General features: G+C 42.4%; 1 protein-coding gene across 2 annotated transcripts in view; it reads left to right on the top strand.

Annotated features, from left to right (window-relative positions):
- jak2b (Janus kinase 2b) overlaps positions 1-18,615 on the top strand; it is a 112,273-nt gene that overhangs the window by 69,693 nt on the left and 23,965 nt on the right. For both annotated transcript variants that reach the window (XM_061895813.1, XM_061895823.1), the window contains 3 exons: positions 12,568-12,692; positions 12,784-12,918; positions 17,125-17,212. In XM_061895813.1, the coding sequence (XP_061751797.1) occupies positions 12,568-12,692; positions 12,784-12,918; positions 17,125-17,212 (348 nt within the window). The remainder of the gene's footprint in view (positions 1-12,567; positions 12,693-12,783; positions 12,919-17,124; positions 17,213-18,615) is intronic.

Below are 18,615 nucleotides of genomic sequence, written 5' to 3'. Positions count from 1 at the left end.
GGCGTTTAATTCGCCAAAATTCACCCATTTAGAGTTCGGAAATCGGTTAAAAAATATATATGGTCTTTTTTCTGCACCATCAAGGTATATATTGACGCTTACATAGGTCTGGTGATAATGTTCCCTTTTAAGTCAATGGACACTCAAATGCAACATTGTTTGTGCACTGTGACCACAGTGAATGAGAAGAATGTTGCCTCAGCTGTTGTCAAAATAGTTGATTCTGGGGAAAACAAGTTGAATGCATTATATTGTCTATTTAGTCACTGAAATTTAGATAAAGATAAACACAAAAGTACATAGTTGACTACTTGTTTTTTGACATTTCAGGGCAGCTCTGGGCAAATTAAGGCCCATTAAAGCTTTTCAATCTGGCCCGCCGGACATTCCCAAATCATTTTTTTAGATCTTTAAGGTGGAAAGTGTAGCTGCACTAAATTGTCGGATAAGCTCCGAGCAATCAGATTCGACGAAACCTCATCGAGCTGGATGCAATCTTACTTGGAGGGGAGGAAACAGGTGGTAGAGGTGAACGGCACCATGTCCCCTCCCCTCTCAGTAAGCTGTGGAGTCCCCCAAGGCAGTATACTAGGACCTTTACCGTTCCTAATATACGTAAATATCATGCCATCAGCATGCCACTGTGAATTGTTCCTGTTTGTGGATGACTCGGCCCTGCTGGTATCCGGCAAGGACAAGTCACAGGTGGAACAAATCCTCGGTGCTGAACTCCTCGATATTTGCACCTGGCTCGCTGACAACAAGCTATCCATACACTTAGGTAAAACGGAATCCATCCTATTTGGGTCCCATATCAAACTTAAGAAGGTCAGTGACTTCACTATAAAAGTGGGTGACATTGTTATCACCAGGAAGGATGAGATCACCTACCTTAGGTTCCATTCTAGAGGCTAATCTTTCCTAACCAAGGTGATCAAAAAGGTCAACCAAAGAACAAGATTCCTCTACAGAATCTCCTCTCTGGTCAACAAAAGCACCTTGAGGATTCTAACGGGAACTCTCATGCAACCCCTTCTTCCATTACGCTTGCACCTCCTGGTACCCCAGCACCTCCAAAACCCTCAAATCTAGACTCCAAACATCCCAGAATAAGCTAGTCCGGTTACTTTTAGACCTCCACCCCAGATCACACCTCAATCCAACCCACTTCTCCAAAGTGGGCTGGCTCAGGGTGGAGGACAGAGTAAAAACAACTTGCACTGAGCCTAGTCTATAAAATCCGCTACACCTCCTTGATACCGAAGTACATGTCAAACTACTTCCTTAACGTAAATGACCGCCATAACCACAACACCAGGGGGAGCTCCACAAACCACGTTAAACCCAGATTCCGATCTAACAAAGGTCTTAACTCATTCTCTTTCTATGCCACATCAATGTGGAATGCACTCCCAACAGGTATAAAAGTAAGTGCATCTCTATATTCCTTCAAAACCTCCAGGCAACTTCAACACTTTACTAATACCCTCCTCCATTCACATCCCATCTCCCCGGATTATAAACAACTCAAATGTACTTCTAATGTATTTACTTGTTCTTATGCTATCTGAACTCACTATGTTCTCTGCTGGCTGTACATATCCTACTAAGTAAGACCTACACACACATTTCTCTGTTGATGAAATTGTTGATGACTGAAGTTCTGATATCAACCAAAGCTCCTCATCCCACCCCCCGGATTGTAAATAATGTAAACAATTCATTGTACATACTATGATGATTAAGTTGTGTGATGACTGTATTATGTTGATAGTATATATTTGTACCATGGATTGATTAACGTGGACCCCGACTTAAACAAGTTGAAAAACTTATTCTGGTGTTACCATTTAGTGGTCAATTGTACGGAATATGTACTGTCCTGTGCAATCTACTTATAAAAGTATCAATCAATCAATCAATGCCATTATGATGTGCAGTCATGTTTTCAAATGACCGTAAGTCTAGAACTATACACAGTATTTCAATGGCTGGAATCTGTGTTTTTGCGTGATATACAAGTTACTATTGTAATCTAATTAGTTACTATGGTAATGTAATTATTTACTATAGTAATCTAAGTCGCAGCAGCTCAGACGAGGCACCAAGCGGTGTGGGTGGGGAGCGTTTCCAGGGCCTGAAATGCGGGTGTCAGGGACAGACGCAGAAGGAGATTTTTACATCAAAGTTCTAAAGCTTAGTGATTTATCAGATACATTAGATAGTAGCTGGGAGTTTTTTTTTGTACCCTTCGCGTTCATATTTCGCTTGATTGTAAAATGGCTTCACGGTGGCAGAGGGGTTAGTGCATCTGCCTCACAATACGAAGGTCCTGCAGTCCTGGGTTCAAATCCAGGCTCGGGATCTTTCTGTGTGGAGTTTGCATGTTCTCCCCGTGAATGCGTGGGTTCCCTCCGGGTACTCCGGCTTCCTCCCACTTCCAAAGACATGCACCTGGGGATAGGTTGATTGGCAACACTAAATTGGCCCTAGTGTGTGAATGTGAGTGTGAATGTTGTCTGTCTATCTGTGTTGGCCCTGCGATGAGGTGGCGACTTGTCCAGGGTGTACCCCGCCTTCCGCCCGATTGTAGCTGAGATAGGCGCCAGCGCCCCCCGCGACCCCAAAAGGGAATAAGCGGTAGAAAATGGAAAATGGATGATTGTAAAATATGTTGATGGACAGGAGGTGTGACATTCATATTTGATAAGTATTCAGTGTTTTATCGTTCATAGTTCCATCGTCATTTATTTGTATTCCTTTCATTAAAAAGGCATATATACAAGCCAGGTACAGTTGACGCTTTCATTGTTTTTTTGTTTCTTATACTCTTCCATGATCAGAAAGGAGCTTATATTTATCTGCCCTCTTTTTAACACAAATTATTTTAGATGACACCCGAACTCCAACATACTTTTTAATTTTCCTTTAAGCATTTTCACAATGACACGTCCAATCTAAATCAAAATTCAGTTTGATATAATTCCAGTTTTCTCTATTTGTAACTCTTTTTAAATTTATAGACATTCTTACAGCTTTTTAAGTCTTTGTCTAGAGAATGCCATGCTTTCACACCAGCAACAGACAAACACATTTGTTTCAAATTTGTTCGCACCCTTTGATGTTTAAAGGGGAACATTATCACAATTTCAAAAGGGTTAAAAACAATACAAATCAGTTCCCAGTGGCTTGTTGTATTTTGTGAATTTTTTTTCAAAATTTTACCGGTCTCCGAATATCCCTAAAAAGAGCTTTAAATTGCTTGATTTTTGCTATTTGCAATGCCACTATCCATTCCCCTGTGACGTCATACAGTGCTGCCAATGTAAACAAACAATGGCGAATAGCACAGCAAGATATAGCGACATTAGCTCGGATTCAGACTCGGATTTCAGCGGCTTAAGCGATTCAGCAGATTACGCATGTATTGAAACAGATGGTTGGAGTATGAAAGTATTGAAGAAGAAACTGAAGCTATTGAGCGAATAGCTATTGACGCTATTCATAGCCGTAGCATGGCCGAATAGCTGCGTTAGCATCGCCGGTAAAATGTGCGGACCAAACGATCAGGACTTTCGCATCTTGTGACACTGGAGCAACTTAAATCCGTCGATTGGTAAGTGTATTTTTCGCATTAAATGTGGGTGGAAGGAAACGTAATATAGTTGCAAATGCATCTGCAGGTTGTCCATACATCTCTGTGCCATGTTTGCTTTAGCACCGCCGGTAAATAGCATGTTAGCATCGATTGGCGTAGCATGTTAGCATCGATTAGCTGGCAGTCAACATCAACAAAACTCACCTTTGTGATTACTGTGACTTTATCGTTACAAATGCATCTGCAGGTTATCGATACATCTCTGTGCCATGTCTGCTTTAGCACCCCCGGTAAATAGCGTAGCATGTTAGCGTCGATTAACTGGCAGTCACGCCGCGACCAAATATGTCTGATTAGCAAATCAATCAATCAATCAATCAATGTTTACTTATATAGCCCTAAATCACTAGTGTCTCAAAGGGCTGCACAAACCACTACGACATCCTCGGTAGGCCCACATAAGGGCAAGGAAAACTCACACCCAGTGGGACATTGGTGACAATAATGACTATGAGAACCTTAGAGAGGAGGAAAGCAATGGATGTCAAGCGGATCTAACAGGATACTGTGAAAGTTCAATCCACAATGGATACAACACAGTCGCGAGAGTCCAGTCCAAAGAGGATCCAAGACACAGCAGCGAGAGTCCCGTTCACAGCGGAGCCAGCAGGAAACCATCCCAAGCGTAGGCGGACCAGCAGCGCAGAGACGTCCCCAGCCGATACACAGGCGAGCAGTACATGGCCACCGGATCGGACCGGACCCCCTCCACACGGGAGAGTGGGACATAGAAGAAAAAGAAAAGAAACGGCAGATCAACTGGTCTAAAAAGGGAGTCTATTTAAAGGCTAGAGTATACAAATGAGTTTTAAGGTGAGACTTAAATGCTTCTACTGAGGTGGCATCGCGAACTGTTACCGGGAGGGCATTCCAGAGTACTGGAGCCCGAACGGAAAATGCTCTATAGCTCTATAAGTCAACTTCAACAAAACTCACCTTTGTGATTTCGTTGAATTAATCGTTGCAAATGCATCTGCAGGTTATCCATACATCTCTGTGCCATGTCTGTCATCGCCGGTAAAATGTGGAGCCACTTTGGTACATTCAACGGGGGTCTGGCGGCAGACACTTTGGCATCTTCGGGCCAGTGGTGCAACTTGAATCCCTCCCTGTTAGTGTTGTTACACCCTCCGACAAGGTTCCAAAAAATAGTCAAAAAAACGGAAAATAACAGAGCTGAGACCCGGTGTTTGTAATGTGTTGGAAATGAAAATGGTGGGTGTGTTACCTCGGCGACGTCACATTCTGACGTCATCGCCTCCAGCTCGGTAAACAGAAAGGCGTTTAATTCGCCAAAATTCACCCATTTAGAGTTCGGAAATCGGTTAAAAAAATAGATGGTCTTTTTTTTTGCACCATCAAGGTATATATTGATTGATAATGTTCCCCTTCAAAGTCATACGGCCTTCTGTGGTTCTCATCTTCAGACGTGAACACAAATAACGTTTGTAAGTCCTTCGGAAGAACTTTATTTCTAGCTTTGAACATCACTAATAGAGTATTGAATTCTACAATGTCTTTTAGTTTTAATAGTTAATAGTTGTAAATCCCGCATTATTTCAATCAATCAATCAATCAATGTTTATTTATATAGCCCCAAATCACAAATGTCTCAAAGGACTGCACAAATCATTACGACTACAACATCCTCGGAAGAACCCACAAAAGGGCAAGGAAAACTCACACCCAGTGGGCAGGGAGAATTCACATTCAGTGGGACGCCAGCGACAATGCTGACTATGAGAAACCTTGGAGAGGACCTCAGATGTGGGCAACCCCCCCCCTCTAGGGGACCGAAAGCAATGGATGTCGAGCGGGTCTAACATGATACTGTGAAAGTTCAATCCATAGTGGCTCCAAGACAGCAGTGAGAGTCCCGTCCACAGGAAACCATCTCAAGCGGATCAGCAGCGTAGAGATGTCCCCAACCGATACAGGCGAGCGGTCCATCCTGGGTCCCGACGAGCGGTCCATCCTGGGTCTCGACTCTGGACAGTCAGTACTTCATCCATGGTCATCGGACCGGACCCCCTCCACAAGGGAGGGGGGGACATAGGAGAAAGAAAAGAAGCGGCAGATCAACTGGTCTAAAAAGGAGGTCTATTTAAAGGCTAGAGTATACAGATGAGTTTTAAGATGAGACTTAAATGCTTCTACTGAGGTAGCATCTCGAACTGTTACTTTATTTTCATGTACATTCTGGGTCTGTCATAATGTTTTTAGCTTTCAATCAGACATTATTGTGAGGTTTTGTACTACTGTTCCAAAAAATAGAAATACCGGCCTCCCAGACACATTTCTTTCTCTAAATTTGGCCCACCGAGTCACAATAATTGCCCAGGCCTAGTCTTAATGCTATCACCACTCTCATTTCCTGTGTATATTCCTCCTGTCCTCTGAAAGAACACCCATCCTGTTCAGGCTTCTTTTTGAAAAACAATAACCAACCCAAATAAACAGCAAACCACAGACATCTTCATTTCATGCATTACAGTCACGCATAGAAGGGAAGTCGACCGGAAAATTTTCAATCCTTACACTTGAGGGTCATTCAAATGTTTCGGTTGCGCTCTTAACTGGACGTATTGTTCGACCGTGCAAATAGTCGGTCTCCACATTCCACCCAGCTACAGTTTTTATTACTAGGAGAGACTTAAGCTTAGCCAAGTGAGTTACTAATTTTCAAGGCTCGGGTCAGTTAAGGCAACAAAGAACACTACTATCAATCACTCAATTACCATGAATTGATTAACGTGGACCCCGACTTAAACGAGTTGAAAAACTTATTCGGGTGTTACCATTTAGTGGTCAATTGTACAGAATATGTACTGAACTGTGCAATCTACTAATTAAAGTTTCAATCAATCAATCCATTTTTACTTATATAGCCCTAAATCACAAGTGTCTCAAAGGGCTGCACAAGCCACACCGACATCCGCGGTTTAGCGCCCATATAAGGGCAATGAAAAACTCACAACCCAGTGGGACGTCGATGAGAAACCTTGGAGAGGACCTCAAATGTGAGTTACCTCCCCCCGTCTAGGGGAGACCAGATGCAATGGACGCCGAGTGGGTCTGACATAATATTTTGAAAGTCCAGTCCATAGTGGATCGAACATAATAGTGAGAGTCCAGTCCATAGTGGATCGAACATAATAGTGAGAGTCCAGTCCATAGTCGATCTGACATAATAGTGAGAGTCCAGTCCATAGTGGATCTAACATAATAGTGATAGTCCAGTCCATATTGGATCTAACATAATAGTGAGAGTCCTGTCCATAGTGGATCTAACGTAATAGTGAGAGTCCAGTCCATAGTGGATCGAACATAATAGTGAGAGTCCAGTCCATAGTGGATCTGACATAATAGTGAGAGTCCAGTCCATAGTGGATCTAACATAATAGTGATAGTCCAGTCCATAGTGGATCCAACATAATAGTGAGAGTCCAGTCCATGGTGGATCTAACATAATAGTGAGAGTCCAGTCCATAGTAGATCTAACATGATAGTGAGAGTCCAGTCCATAGTGGATCGAACATAATAGTGAGAGTCCAGTCCATAGTGGATCTAACATAATAGTGAGAGTCCTGTCCATAGTGGATCTAACGTAATAGTGAGAGTCCAGTCCATAGTGGACCGAACATAATAGTGAGAGTCCAGTCCATAGTGGATCTGACATAATAGTGAGAGTCCAGTCCATAGTGGATCTAACATGATAGTGAGAGTCCAGTCCATAGTGGATCGAACATAATAGTGAGAGTCCAGTCCATGGTGGATCTAACATAATAGTGAGAGTCCAGTCCATAGTGGATCTAACATAATAGTGAGAGTCCTGTCCATAGTGGATCTAACGTAATATTGAGAGTCCAGTCCATAGTTGGGCCTGCAGTAGACCATCCCGAGCGGAGAAGGGTCAGCAGCGCAGACATGTCCCCAACCGTTTTAAGATGGGATTTAAATGCTTATACTGAAGTAGCATGTCTAACTGTTACCGGGAGGGCATTCCATAGTACTGAAGCCCCAATAGAAAACGCTCTATAGCCCGCAGTAGAGATGCGCGGATAGGCAATTATATCATCCGCATCACCAAAGTCGTCATCCACCCGCCGTCCACCCGAACCAACAATTTATCAGGACCGTACCCGCCCGCCAACCGCCCGCTGAAATACATCAGAGATTGTCCGCCTTTACCACTCACAGAGCTATTTAAACCTGTTTCACAGATTAATGATGACAATTGGAGCCGCTAACTTTCCCGCGACTATCCAATAGCGTTCATCCTGATTACAAGAATATGGGTGTGCTGTGAAGCCATTGCCTTAGACACCTTCAACAACATGTACAAACCGATTGTTGGTCCGGCAACATGATGTGTGCAGCTTCCACAATTATACGTACAAGATTGAAAGGCATACTGGGTGATACAGAGTACCCTGATGGTTGTGATATAAACAACTTTAACACTTACTAATATGCGCCACGCTGTGAAGCCACACCCAACAAGATTGACAAACACATTTCGGGAGAACATCCTCACAGTAAGACAACATAAACGCAACACAACAAATACCCGGAAAAGGGTGGAGTGCCATCTCCGGGTTGGGGAGGAGCCCCTGCCCCAAGTGGAGGAGTTCAAGTACCTAGGAGTCTTGTTCACGAGTGAGGGAAGAGTGGATCGTGAGATCGACAGGCGGATCGGTGCGGCGTCTTCAGTAATCTGGACGTTGTACCGATCCGTTGTGGTGAAGAAGGAGTTGAGCCGGAAGGCAAAGCTCTCAATTTACCGGTCGATCTACGTTCCCATCCTCACCTATGCTCATGATCTTTGGGTCATGACCGAAAGGATAAGATCACGGGTACAAGCGGCCGAAATGAGTTTCCGCCGCCGTGTGGCGGGGCTCTCCCTTAGAGATAGGGTGAGAAGCTCTGTCATCCGGGAGGAACTCAAAGTAAAGCCGCTGCTCCTCCACATCGAGAGGAACCAGATGAGGTGGTTCGGGCATCTGGTCAGGATGCCACCCGAACGCCTCCCTAGGGAGGTGTTTAGGGCACGTCCAACCGGTAGGAGGCCACGGGGAAGACCCAGGACACGTTGGGAAGACTATGTCTCTCGGCTGGCCTGGGAACGCCTCGGGATCCCCCGGGAAGAGCTAGACGAAGTGGCTGGGGAAAGGGAAGTCTGGGTTTCCCTGCTTAGGCTGTTGCCCCTGCGACCCGACCTCGGATAAGCGGAAGAAGATGGATCAATGGATGGAACAAATACCCATAATCCTTTGTATCCGTGACACTTCCTGAATATATTTTACACCACCGCGCCCCCAACCGCCCACCTTACCGACGCACGGGGGGGGTTTGCTGCTAGCGGGGTGTATAAAATAGTCAGGAAGTGTCATGAATACAAAGGATTATGGGTATTTGTTGTGTTGCGTTTATGTACACATGTTGCTGGACTGTCAAGCAGATCGTACATGCTGTAGTAGGCGAAAAAGTCAATGGCTTCTTAGCACGCCCCAATACTTATTATCTGGGTGACTACCGGCAGTCATTCAAGAGAATAATATCGTCTCTTATTGTCTTCTTCGCTCTATGACACGGGTCTTAGATGGCACTTTGAATGGCAAAGGATACCGATCCCAGAACCATGCATATCAAATATTTCCGAATGGTTCAACCGCCGCCCGCCGGAATCTAATTAAAATCAATTTTTTCGTCATGTCAACCGCCCGACCCGCGGTTTATTCGCGGACTCCGCGGATGAGACCGCAAACCGCAGACTTTTTTTGGGGGGCTCTGGGAATCACTAATAAGCCGTAGTTCTTTGAACGCAGATACCTGCTAAATAAATCATGACAAGGTAAGTGTCATGGTTTCTCAACAAGTTGTCTTACCAGATTATGTTTTTTTAGCTTTATAACAAAGCTGACATGCATCCATCCATCGATTTTCTACCGCTTGTCCCTCTCAGCTGCATTCGGGCGAACGGCGGGGTACACCCTGCACAAGTCGCCACCTCATCGCAGGGCCAGCTGACATGCATGCTGTCTTGTTTTATTTTTTTGCTAATATACAGTAGCAGTCAAATGTTTAGAGACACAACATTTGACTGGTACCGCAGAAAACTCCTTAGCATGGGAATTGATCCGGTTTATCAAAATGTCTCCCCACATTCTTTGATTTTTCAGTATAATGTTTAAAGGGGAACATTATCACAATTTCAAAAGTGTTAAAAACAATAAAAATCAGTTCCCAGTGGCTTGTTGTATTTTTTGAATTTTTTTTCAAAATTTTACCGGTCTCGGAATATCCCTAAATAAAGCTTTAAAGTGCCTTATTTTCGGCTCTCTGCGAAGACACTGGCCATTTCCCTGTGACGTCACACAGTGCTGCCAATGTAAACAAACAATGGGAATACCACAGCAAGATATAGCGACATTAGCTCGGATTCAAACTCGGATTTCAGCGATTCAACAGATTACGCATGTATTGAAACAGATGGTTGGAGTATGAAAATATTGAAGAAACTGAAGCTATTGAGCGAATAGCTATTGACGCTATTTATAGCCATAGCATGGCCGAATAGCTGCGTTAGCATCGCCGGTAAAATGTGCGGACCAAACGATCAGGACTTTCGCATCTTTTGACACCGGAGCAACTTAAATCCGTCGATTGGTAAGTGTTTGTTTCGCATTAAATGTGGGTGGAAGGAAACGTAATATAGTTGCAAATGCATCTACAGGTTATCCGTACATCTCTGTTCCATGTCTGCTTTAGCACCGCCGGTAAATAGCATGTTAGCATCAATTAGCGTAGCATGTTAGCATCGAAAATCAACAAAACTCACCTTTGTGATTTCGTTGAGTATCGTTCCAAATGCATTTGGAGGTTATCCATACATATCTGTGCAATGTCTTCTTTAGCACCGCCGGTAAATAGCATGTTAGCATCGATTAGCGTAGCATGTTAGCATCGAAAATCAACAAAACTCACCTTTGTGATTTGGTTGACTATCGTTGCAAATGCATTTGGAGGTTATCCATACATCTCTGTGCAATGTCTGCTTTAGCACCGCCGGTAAATAGCATGTTAGCATCGATTAGCGTAGCATGTTAGCATCGAAAATCAACAAAACTCACCTTTGTGATTTCGTTGAGTATCGTTCCAAATGCATTTGGAGGTTATCCATACATATCTGTGCAATGTCTTCTTTAGCACCGCCGGTAAATAGCATGTTAGCATCGATTAGCGTAGCATGTTAGCATCGAAAATCAACAAAACTCACCTTTGTGATTTGGTTGACTATCGTTGCAAATGCATTTGGAGGTTATCCATACATCTCTGTGCAATGTCTGCTTTAGCACCGCCGGTAAATAGCATGTTAGCATCGATTAGCGTAGCATGTTAGCATCGAAAATCAACAAAACTCACCTTTGTGATTTGGTTGACTATCGTTGCAAATGCATTTGGAGGTTATCCATACATCTCTGTGCAATGTCTGCTTTAGCACCGCCGGTAAATAGCATGTTAGCATTGATTAGCGTAGCATGTTAGCATCGAAAATCAACAAAACTCACCTTTGTGATTTCGTTGACTATCGTTGCAAATGCATTTGGAGGTTATCCATACATCTCTGTGCAATGTCTGCTTTAGCACCGCCGGTAAATAGCATGTTAGCATCGATTAGCATAGCATGTTAGCATCGATTAGCTGGCAGTCAAAATCAACAAAGCTCACCTTTGTGATTTCGTTGACTATCGTTGCAAATGCATCTGCAGGTTATCCATACATCTCTGTGCAATGTCTGCTTTAGCACCGCCGGTAAATAGCATGTTAGCATCGATTAGCGTAGCATGTTAGCATCGAAAATCAACAAAACTCACCTTTGTGATTTGGTTGACTATCGTTGCAAATGCATTTGGAGGTTATCCATACATCTCTGTGCAATGTCTTCTTTAGCACCGCCGGTAAATAGCATGTTAGCATCGATTAGCATAGCATGTTAGCATCGAAAATCAACAAAACTCACCTTTGTGATTTGGTTGACTATCGTTCCAAATACATTTGGAGGTTATCCATACATATCTGTGCAATGTCTTCTTTAGCACCGCCGGTAAATAGCATGTTAGCATCGATTAGCGTATCTTGTTAGCATCGAAAATCAACAAAACTCACCTTTGTGATTTGGTTGACTATCGTTGCAAATGCATTTGGAGGTTATCCATACATCTCTGTGCAATGTCTGCTTTAGCACCGCCGGTAAATAGCATGTTAGCATCGATTAGCATAGCATGTTAGCATCGATTAGCTGGCAGTCAAAATCAACAAAACTCACCTTTGTGATTTGGTTGACTATCGTTGCAAATGCATCTGCAGGTTATCCATACATCTCTGTGCCATGTCTGCCTTAGCATCGCCGGTCAAATGTGGAGACACTCCGGCACATTCAATGGGGGTCTGGCGGCAGGCACATTGGCATCTTCGGGCCAGTGGTGCAACTTGAATCCCTCCCTGTTAGTGTTGCTACACCCTCCGACAACACACCGACGAGGCATGATGTCTCCAAGGTTCCAAAAAATAGTCAAAAAAACGGAAAATAAGAGAGCTGAGACCCGGTGTTCGTAATGTGTTGAAAATGAAAATGGCAGGTGTGTTACCTCGGTGACGTCACATTCTGACCTCATCGCCTCCAGCGAGATAAACAGAAAGGCGTTTAATTCGCCAAAATTCACCCATTTAGAGTTCGGAAATCGGTTAAAAAAATAGATGGTCTTTTTTCTGCACCATCAAGGTATATATTGACGCTTACATAGGTCTGGTGATAATGTTCCCCTTTAAGCACCCCTGCCTAAGATGCAGAAAACATTTTGGATCAAACCAACGGCAAACCATCATTCTGCTGTGTGTTGTATTAGAGAAGTCCTGTCTGCTGGTGTGCAGAAGAAACAAGGCTTGCGAATTGCCCCCCTCGCCCTCGCTGCATCGATACATCAGCAGCCAGATGGTCTTTCACAAGATCAAGAGAGAAGATCTGGAGTTTGTACGTTTTTTTTGTTTTTTTTCCAACAGCACAACCTCGCCAGACAAATAGACGCCTTTTTACTAAGCTGCAATAATGTGACTTTCTTCAGATGGAGAGTCTCGGCCGTGGGACGTTCACCAAGATCTTCAAAGGGGTCCGCAAGGAGCTCGGGGACTACGGCCTCGTGCACCAAACCGAAGTCGTCATGAAAGTCCTGGACCAGGCCCACAGGAATTACTCCGAGGTCTTAGAATTGGAAAATGTTTGATTCGTACAAAACAGTGTTTCTTAACCATCGAATGTGTTTCGACAAGCCACACTTTTGCACCATTTGTGACGGTGATGACAATCTCAAACAAACAGAAGATGTCTGGAGCCACAGATGTCACCAGTTTAATTTTGCCTCGTTCTTCACTTCATGTTTGAGTGAAGAATGAACTGGCGACCTAATAAGACTAGTCCAAAAAAGAAACACACTGCAAAAAGTCAGTGTTCAAAAACAAGACATTTTTTTTTACAAAAATGAGGGGTATTTTATTTGAACTAAGCAAAATGATCTGAAAATTTGCCTTGTCAGGAATTTCCAAAACAAGTAAAATTAGCAAACCTCAGTCAACCCAAAAATGCCTTAAAATAAGTATATTCTCACTAATAACAACTGCACTACTATATGAGTACAAGTTTTCTATTGTTTCATTGAAAATAAAACAGCAAAGTCCATTTGACTTTCATCTGTTTTAATATAAGACACAATTGTGTCAAAGTCATGATTTTTTTTTATATGCTTGAAATAAGAAATTATTACTTAAAAAAAAAAAGTTTTATACTCGTGAGTGTTGAAACAGCTTTGCAACAGTTGATATTGATGTTTTACTCAATATCAATCAATCAATCAATCATCAATCAATGTTTACTTATATAGCCCTAAATCACTAGTGTCTCAAAGGGCTGCACAAACCACTACGACATCCTCTGTAGGCCCACATAAGGGCAAGGAAAACTCACACCCAGTGGGACGTCGGTGACAATGATGACTATGAGAACCTTGGAGAGGAGGAAAGCAATGGATGTCGAGCGGGTCTAACATGATACTGTGAAAGCTCAATCCATAATGGATCCAACACAGTCGCGAGAGTCCAGTCCAAAGCGGATCCAACACAGCAGCGAGAGTCCCGTTCACAGCGGAGCCAGCAGGAAACCATCCCAAGCGGAGGCGGATCAGCAGCGCAGAGATGTCCCCAGCCGATACACAGGCAAGCAGTACATGGCCACCGGATCGGACCGGACCCCCTCCACACGGGAGAGTGGGACATAGAAGAAAAAGAAAACAAACGGCAGATCAACTGGTCTAAAAAGGGAGTCTATTTAAAGGCTAGAGTATACAAATGAGTTTTAAGGTGAGACTTAAATGCTTCTACTGAGGTAGCATCTCGAACTGTTACCGGGAGGGCATTCCAGAGTACTGGAGCCCGAAATGAAAACGCTCTATAGCCCGCAGACTTTTTTTGGGCTTTGGGAATCACTAATAAGCCGAACTCCTTTGAAGGCAGATTTCTTGCCGGGACATATGGTACAATACAATCGGCAAGATAGGATGGAGCTAGACCGTGTAGTATTTTATACGTAAGTAGTAAAACCTTAAAGATAAAAATATAGGTTATAACATCTCAGCAACAAGCTGTAATATCTTATCGAGATCATTTAGGACTAAAACCCTTTTGTACAAGTAAAACACTCTTAAAATAAAATCTGCTTAGTGAGAAGAATGATCTTATCAGACAAAAAAATAAGCAAATATCACCCTTATTTGATATATTTAATCTTACTTAGATTTCAGTTTTTGCAGTGGAAATTGTGCTGTATTATTTGCTCACAGGTGTTAGCTGGTGGTTGGTGGGTAATCACACTCCTTAATGCCTCAGTCACACGCAAGAATCTCACAGGAATAAGGCAAAATTACAGTGGTACCGACTTTAACGTTATGGACGAGTTAAAGCGCCAAAAATATGACTGAAGGGGTGGAGCTTTATTTTCATTGGCACTTTAATTCATTGACAGTTTTGTTAAGACAGTATTGTGTTAGACACGCTCGACATCCATTGCTTTCGGTCCCCCTAGAGGGGGGGGGGGGGGGGTTGCCCACATATGTGGTCCTCTCCAAGGTTCTCATAGTCCTCATTGCCACCGACATCCCACTGGGTCACCATTATCACCGACGTCCCACTGGGTGTGAGTTTTCCTTGCCCTTATGTGGGCCTACCGAGGATGTCGTAGTGGTTTGTGTTGTGGTTTTTGCAGCCCTTTGAGACACTAGTGAATTAGGGCTATATAAATGAACATTGATTGATTGATTGATTGATTGATTGAAGAAACATATTTAAGACACAACATGAGCGAGTGGGATAGAACTTTCTGTTTGGTGGACACACAGTCCACAGTTGTTATTGGCACCTATTTTTCTAATTAACCCGACCTAAGTCTAAGGTTTATGTTTTGAATAAACAATAATTGTTGTCATTACCACATTGTTTAATATCATTTGACAATGTTGTAAACTGTAAATAGGTTGGATGTAATTATTGAATAGGATTATTTTGTTACACATTTGAGTGGATCCCCAGGTCCTTTTTGTGGTGGAAAAGTTGTGCTCCGATGGACAAAATGTGTAAAATACAGTATATTTTTGCCTTATTAAGAAGTTACATTCTGAAACACCCTCGAATAGTGTAAACATTTGTATATTTTCCCCCCCTCCAGATCTTCCTGACTGTTTGACATTAACATTCTCCTCTGATTTCGAATCATTTGCTGTAAAAGTAAATTTATTAACACATCATTTAGATTCTACTCCGGTTTTCCAAAGCTGTATCATTTTATTTGATCATGACGGAGAAGCTAACAAGCTAAATGGGAAGAATATCAGGCTTGTTTTGTGTATTTATTTATTTGAATAAAAAATACCTCTAAAAAATGTTAGCTTGAAAGCTTCTCTCCAAATTGGAGAAACAATTTTTCTCATATCTGACGCTCATAACCAGTCTATAGAGAGAACTTTTTTTTTTTTAAAACCATGTGTTTTTTGCTCAAAAAGGTTAATTATGTCTTTTTATTAATACACTTTTTCAAATGTTCTTGTAATCAGACCATATTTTCGCTATATTAGATGGAATTTTTCCCTGACATGCTTCGACTGTCATCTGCTGTCTTCTTCAGACTGGCGGACCCTTAACCTGAATCCGTTAAGCCAGTGGTCCCCAACATTTTTGTATCCGCGGACCGGTCGACGCATAAAATAATTTGTCCCGCGGCCCAGGGGGGTCCCTTTTTTTTTTTTTTTTTTTTTTTTTTTTTTTCCTTCTTTTTAATAAAAAAGGGACGTTTTTGTCATGAAAAAAGGTTTTTGTGGTATTTGCACCAATTGTAAGCGTATATTGTGTTTTTTATGTTGATTTAATAAAAAAAAAAATTATTATTTTTTTTTTATAAAAAATTCTTCTGCGGCCCGGTGGTTGGGGACCACTGCGTTAAGCAACAAAGACATGTGCTTTTTCAAATAGTTCTTGTTTTCGTACATATTTCCGGTGTATTAGATGGAATTTTTACCTTCCGGAAATGACAGTCTGCAGATGACAGTCGTAAAACATGTCAGGTAAAAATTCCATCTAATACAGTGGTCCCCAACCACCGGGCCGCGGCCCGATTGTTACCGGGCCGCAGAATAATTTTTTATCAATTTTTATTTTTTTTTAAAATATATATATATATATATATATTTTTTTTTTAAATTAAATCAACATAAAAAACACATTATACACTTACAATTAGTGCACCAACCACAAAAACGTCCCTTTTTCATGACCAAGAAAAAAAAAAAAAAGGGATCCCCAACCCCTCCCGGGCCGCGGGACAGATTATTAGGCGTTGACCGGTCCGGGGATACATAAAGGTTGGGGACCACTGATCTAATATGGTCTGATTATAAGAACATTTGAAAAAGTACTTGTCTTTGCTGCTTAACAGATTCAAATTAAGGTCCATGGCACAGTTTTTTGTTGTCGCTTTTTTTTTTTTAATAAACCTTTATTTGCCCAGGATTATGCCACTGATATTAAGAATCTATTTTGCAATTAAATGGCGCTGGGAGCAAAATGGGTAAATTGTCTTCCCCAGGGACACAACAGCAGTGACTAGGTTGGCGGAAACTAGATTTGTACCGAAAACCCGCGATTTTAGGGACGGCTGCTCAATTTATATGGTGCTTCAAGCTTAATGCTTGATATTTGTCTACAATTACTATAACAAATTTACAAGGATAAAGAAAGCACAGTGAGCAAAAAAACTGTCGCACGCTATATTTGTTACACTTTCGCCCGTGCAGTATTTCATGTGTTTTTGTGTTATCGACTTCAATTATTGTATTATTAATGTGTTTTTTTGTTTTGTTCCGCAGTCGTTCTTTGAAGCGGCGAGCGTGATGAGCAAGTTGTCCCACAAGCACTTGGTTCTTAACTACGGCATGTGCGTCTGCGGCGAGGAACGTAAGTCAACATGAGACACGAGGACTCACTTGACTCAAAAAAAAAATCAAGATTTATTTGCTACGCACTTTTTTTTATTCAAATACATCTCATCCCCAAGATTTAAAACAAGCACGGATAAGCCATTAAAACGGATACAATACTAAAAAAAATACAACTCAAAGTTAAAAGCTGTCTTTAAAAAAAAGTATTTCAGATAACTTTAAGAGTCAATGCTCTACATCAGTGGTTCTCAACCTTTTTTCAGTGATGTACCCCCTGTTAACATTTTTTTAATTCAAGTACCCCCTGATCAGAGCAAAACATTTTTGGTTGAAAAAAAGAGATCAATAAGTAAAATATCAATCAATGTTTATTTATATAGCCCCAAATCACAAATGTCTCAAAGGACTGCACAAATCATTACGACTACAACATCCTCGGAAGAACCCACAAAAGGGCAAGGAAAACTCACACCCAGTGGGCAGGGAGAATTCACATCCAGTGGGACGCCAGTGACAATGCTGACTATGAGAAACCTTGGAGAGGACCTCAGATGTGGGCAACCCCCCCCCCTCTAGGGGACCGAAAGCAATGGATGTCGAGCGGGTCTAACATGATACTGTGAAAGTTCAATCCATAGTGGCTCCAAGACAGCAGTGAGAGTCCCGTCCACAGGAAACCATCTCAAGCGGATCAGCAGCGTAGAGATGTCCCCAACCGATACAGGCGAGCGGTCCATCCTGGGTCCCGACGAGCGGTCCATCCTGGGTCTCGACTCTGGACAGTCAGTACTTCATCCATGGTCATCGGACCGGACCCCCTCCACAAGGGAGGGGGGGACATAGGAGAAAGAAAAGAAGCGGCAGATCAACTGGTCTAAAAAGGAGGTCTATTTAAAGGCTAGAGTATACAGATGAGTTTTAAGATGAGACTTAAATGCTTCTACTGAGGTAGCATCTCGAACTGTTACCGGGAGGGCATTCCAGAGTACTGGAGCCCGAACGGAAAACGCTCTATAGCCCGCAGACTTTTTTTGAGCTCTAGGAATCACTAATAAGCCGGAGTCTTTTGAACGCAGATTTCTTGCCGGGACATACGGTACAATACAATCGGCAAGATAGGATGGAGCTAGACCGTGTAGTATTTTATACGTAAGTAGTAAAACCTTAAAGTCACATCTTAAGGGCACAGGAAGCCAGTGCAGGTGAGCCAGTACAGGCGTAATGTGATCAAACTTTCTTGTTCTTGTCAAAAGTCTAGCAGCCGCATTTTGTACCAATATTTATCCATCCATCCATTTCCTACCGCCTATTCCCTGTGGGGTCGCGGGTGGCGCTGGTGCCTATATTATTATTATAATAAAAACTGTTTTTTTTCTTGTTAAAAGGCATGTTACATGTTAAAACTGTGGTATTTTGGGT

This window comes from Nerophis ophidion, linkage group LG01 (assembly GCF_033978795.1).
Source record: "Nerophis ophidion isolate RoL-2023_Sa linkage group LG01, RoL_Noph_v1.0, whole genome shotgun sequence".
Lineage (NCBI taxonomy): Eukaryota > Metazoa > Chordata > Actinopteri > Syngnathiformes > Syngnathidae > Nerophis > Nerophis ophidion.
Note: the sequence above shows the minus strand (reverse complement) of the source record. Positions and strands in the feature narration are given on the sequence as shown.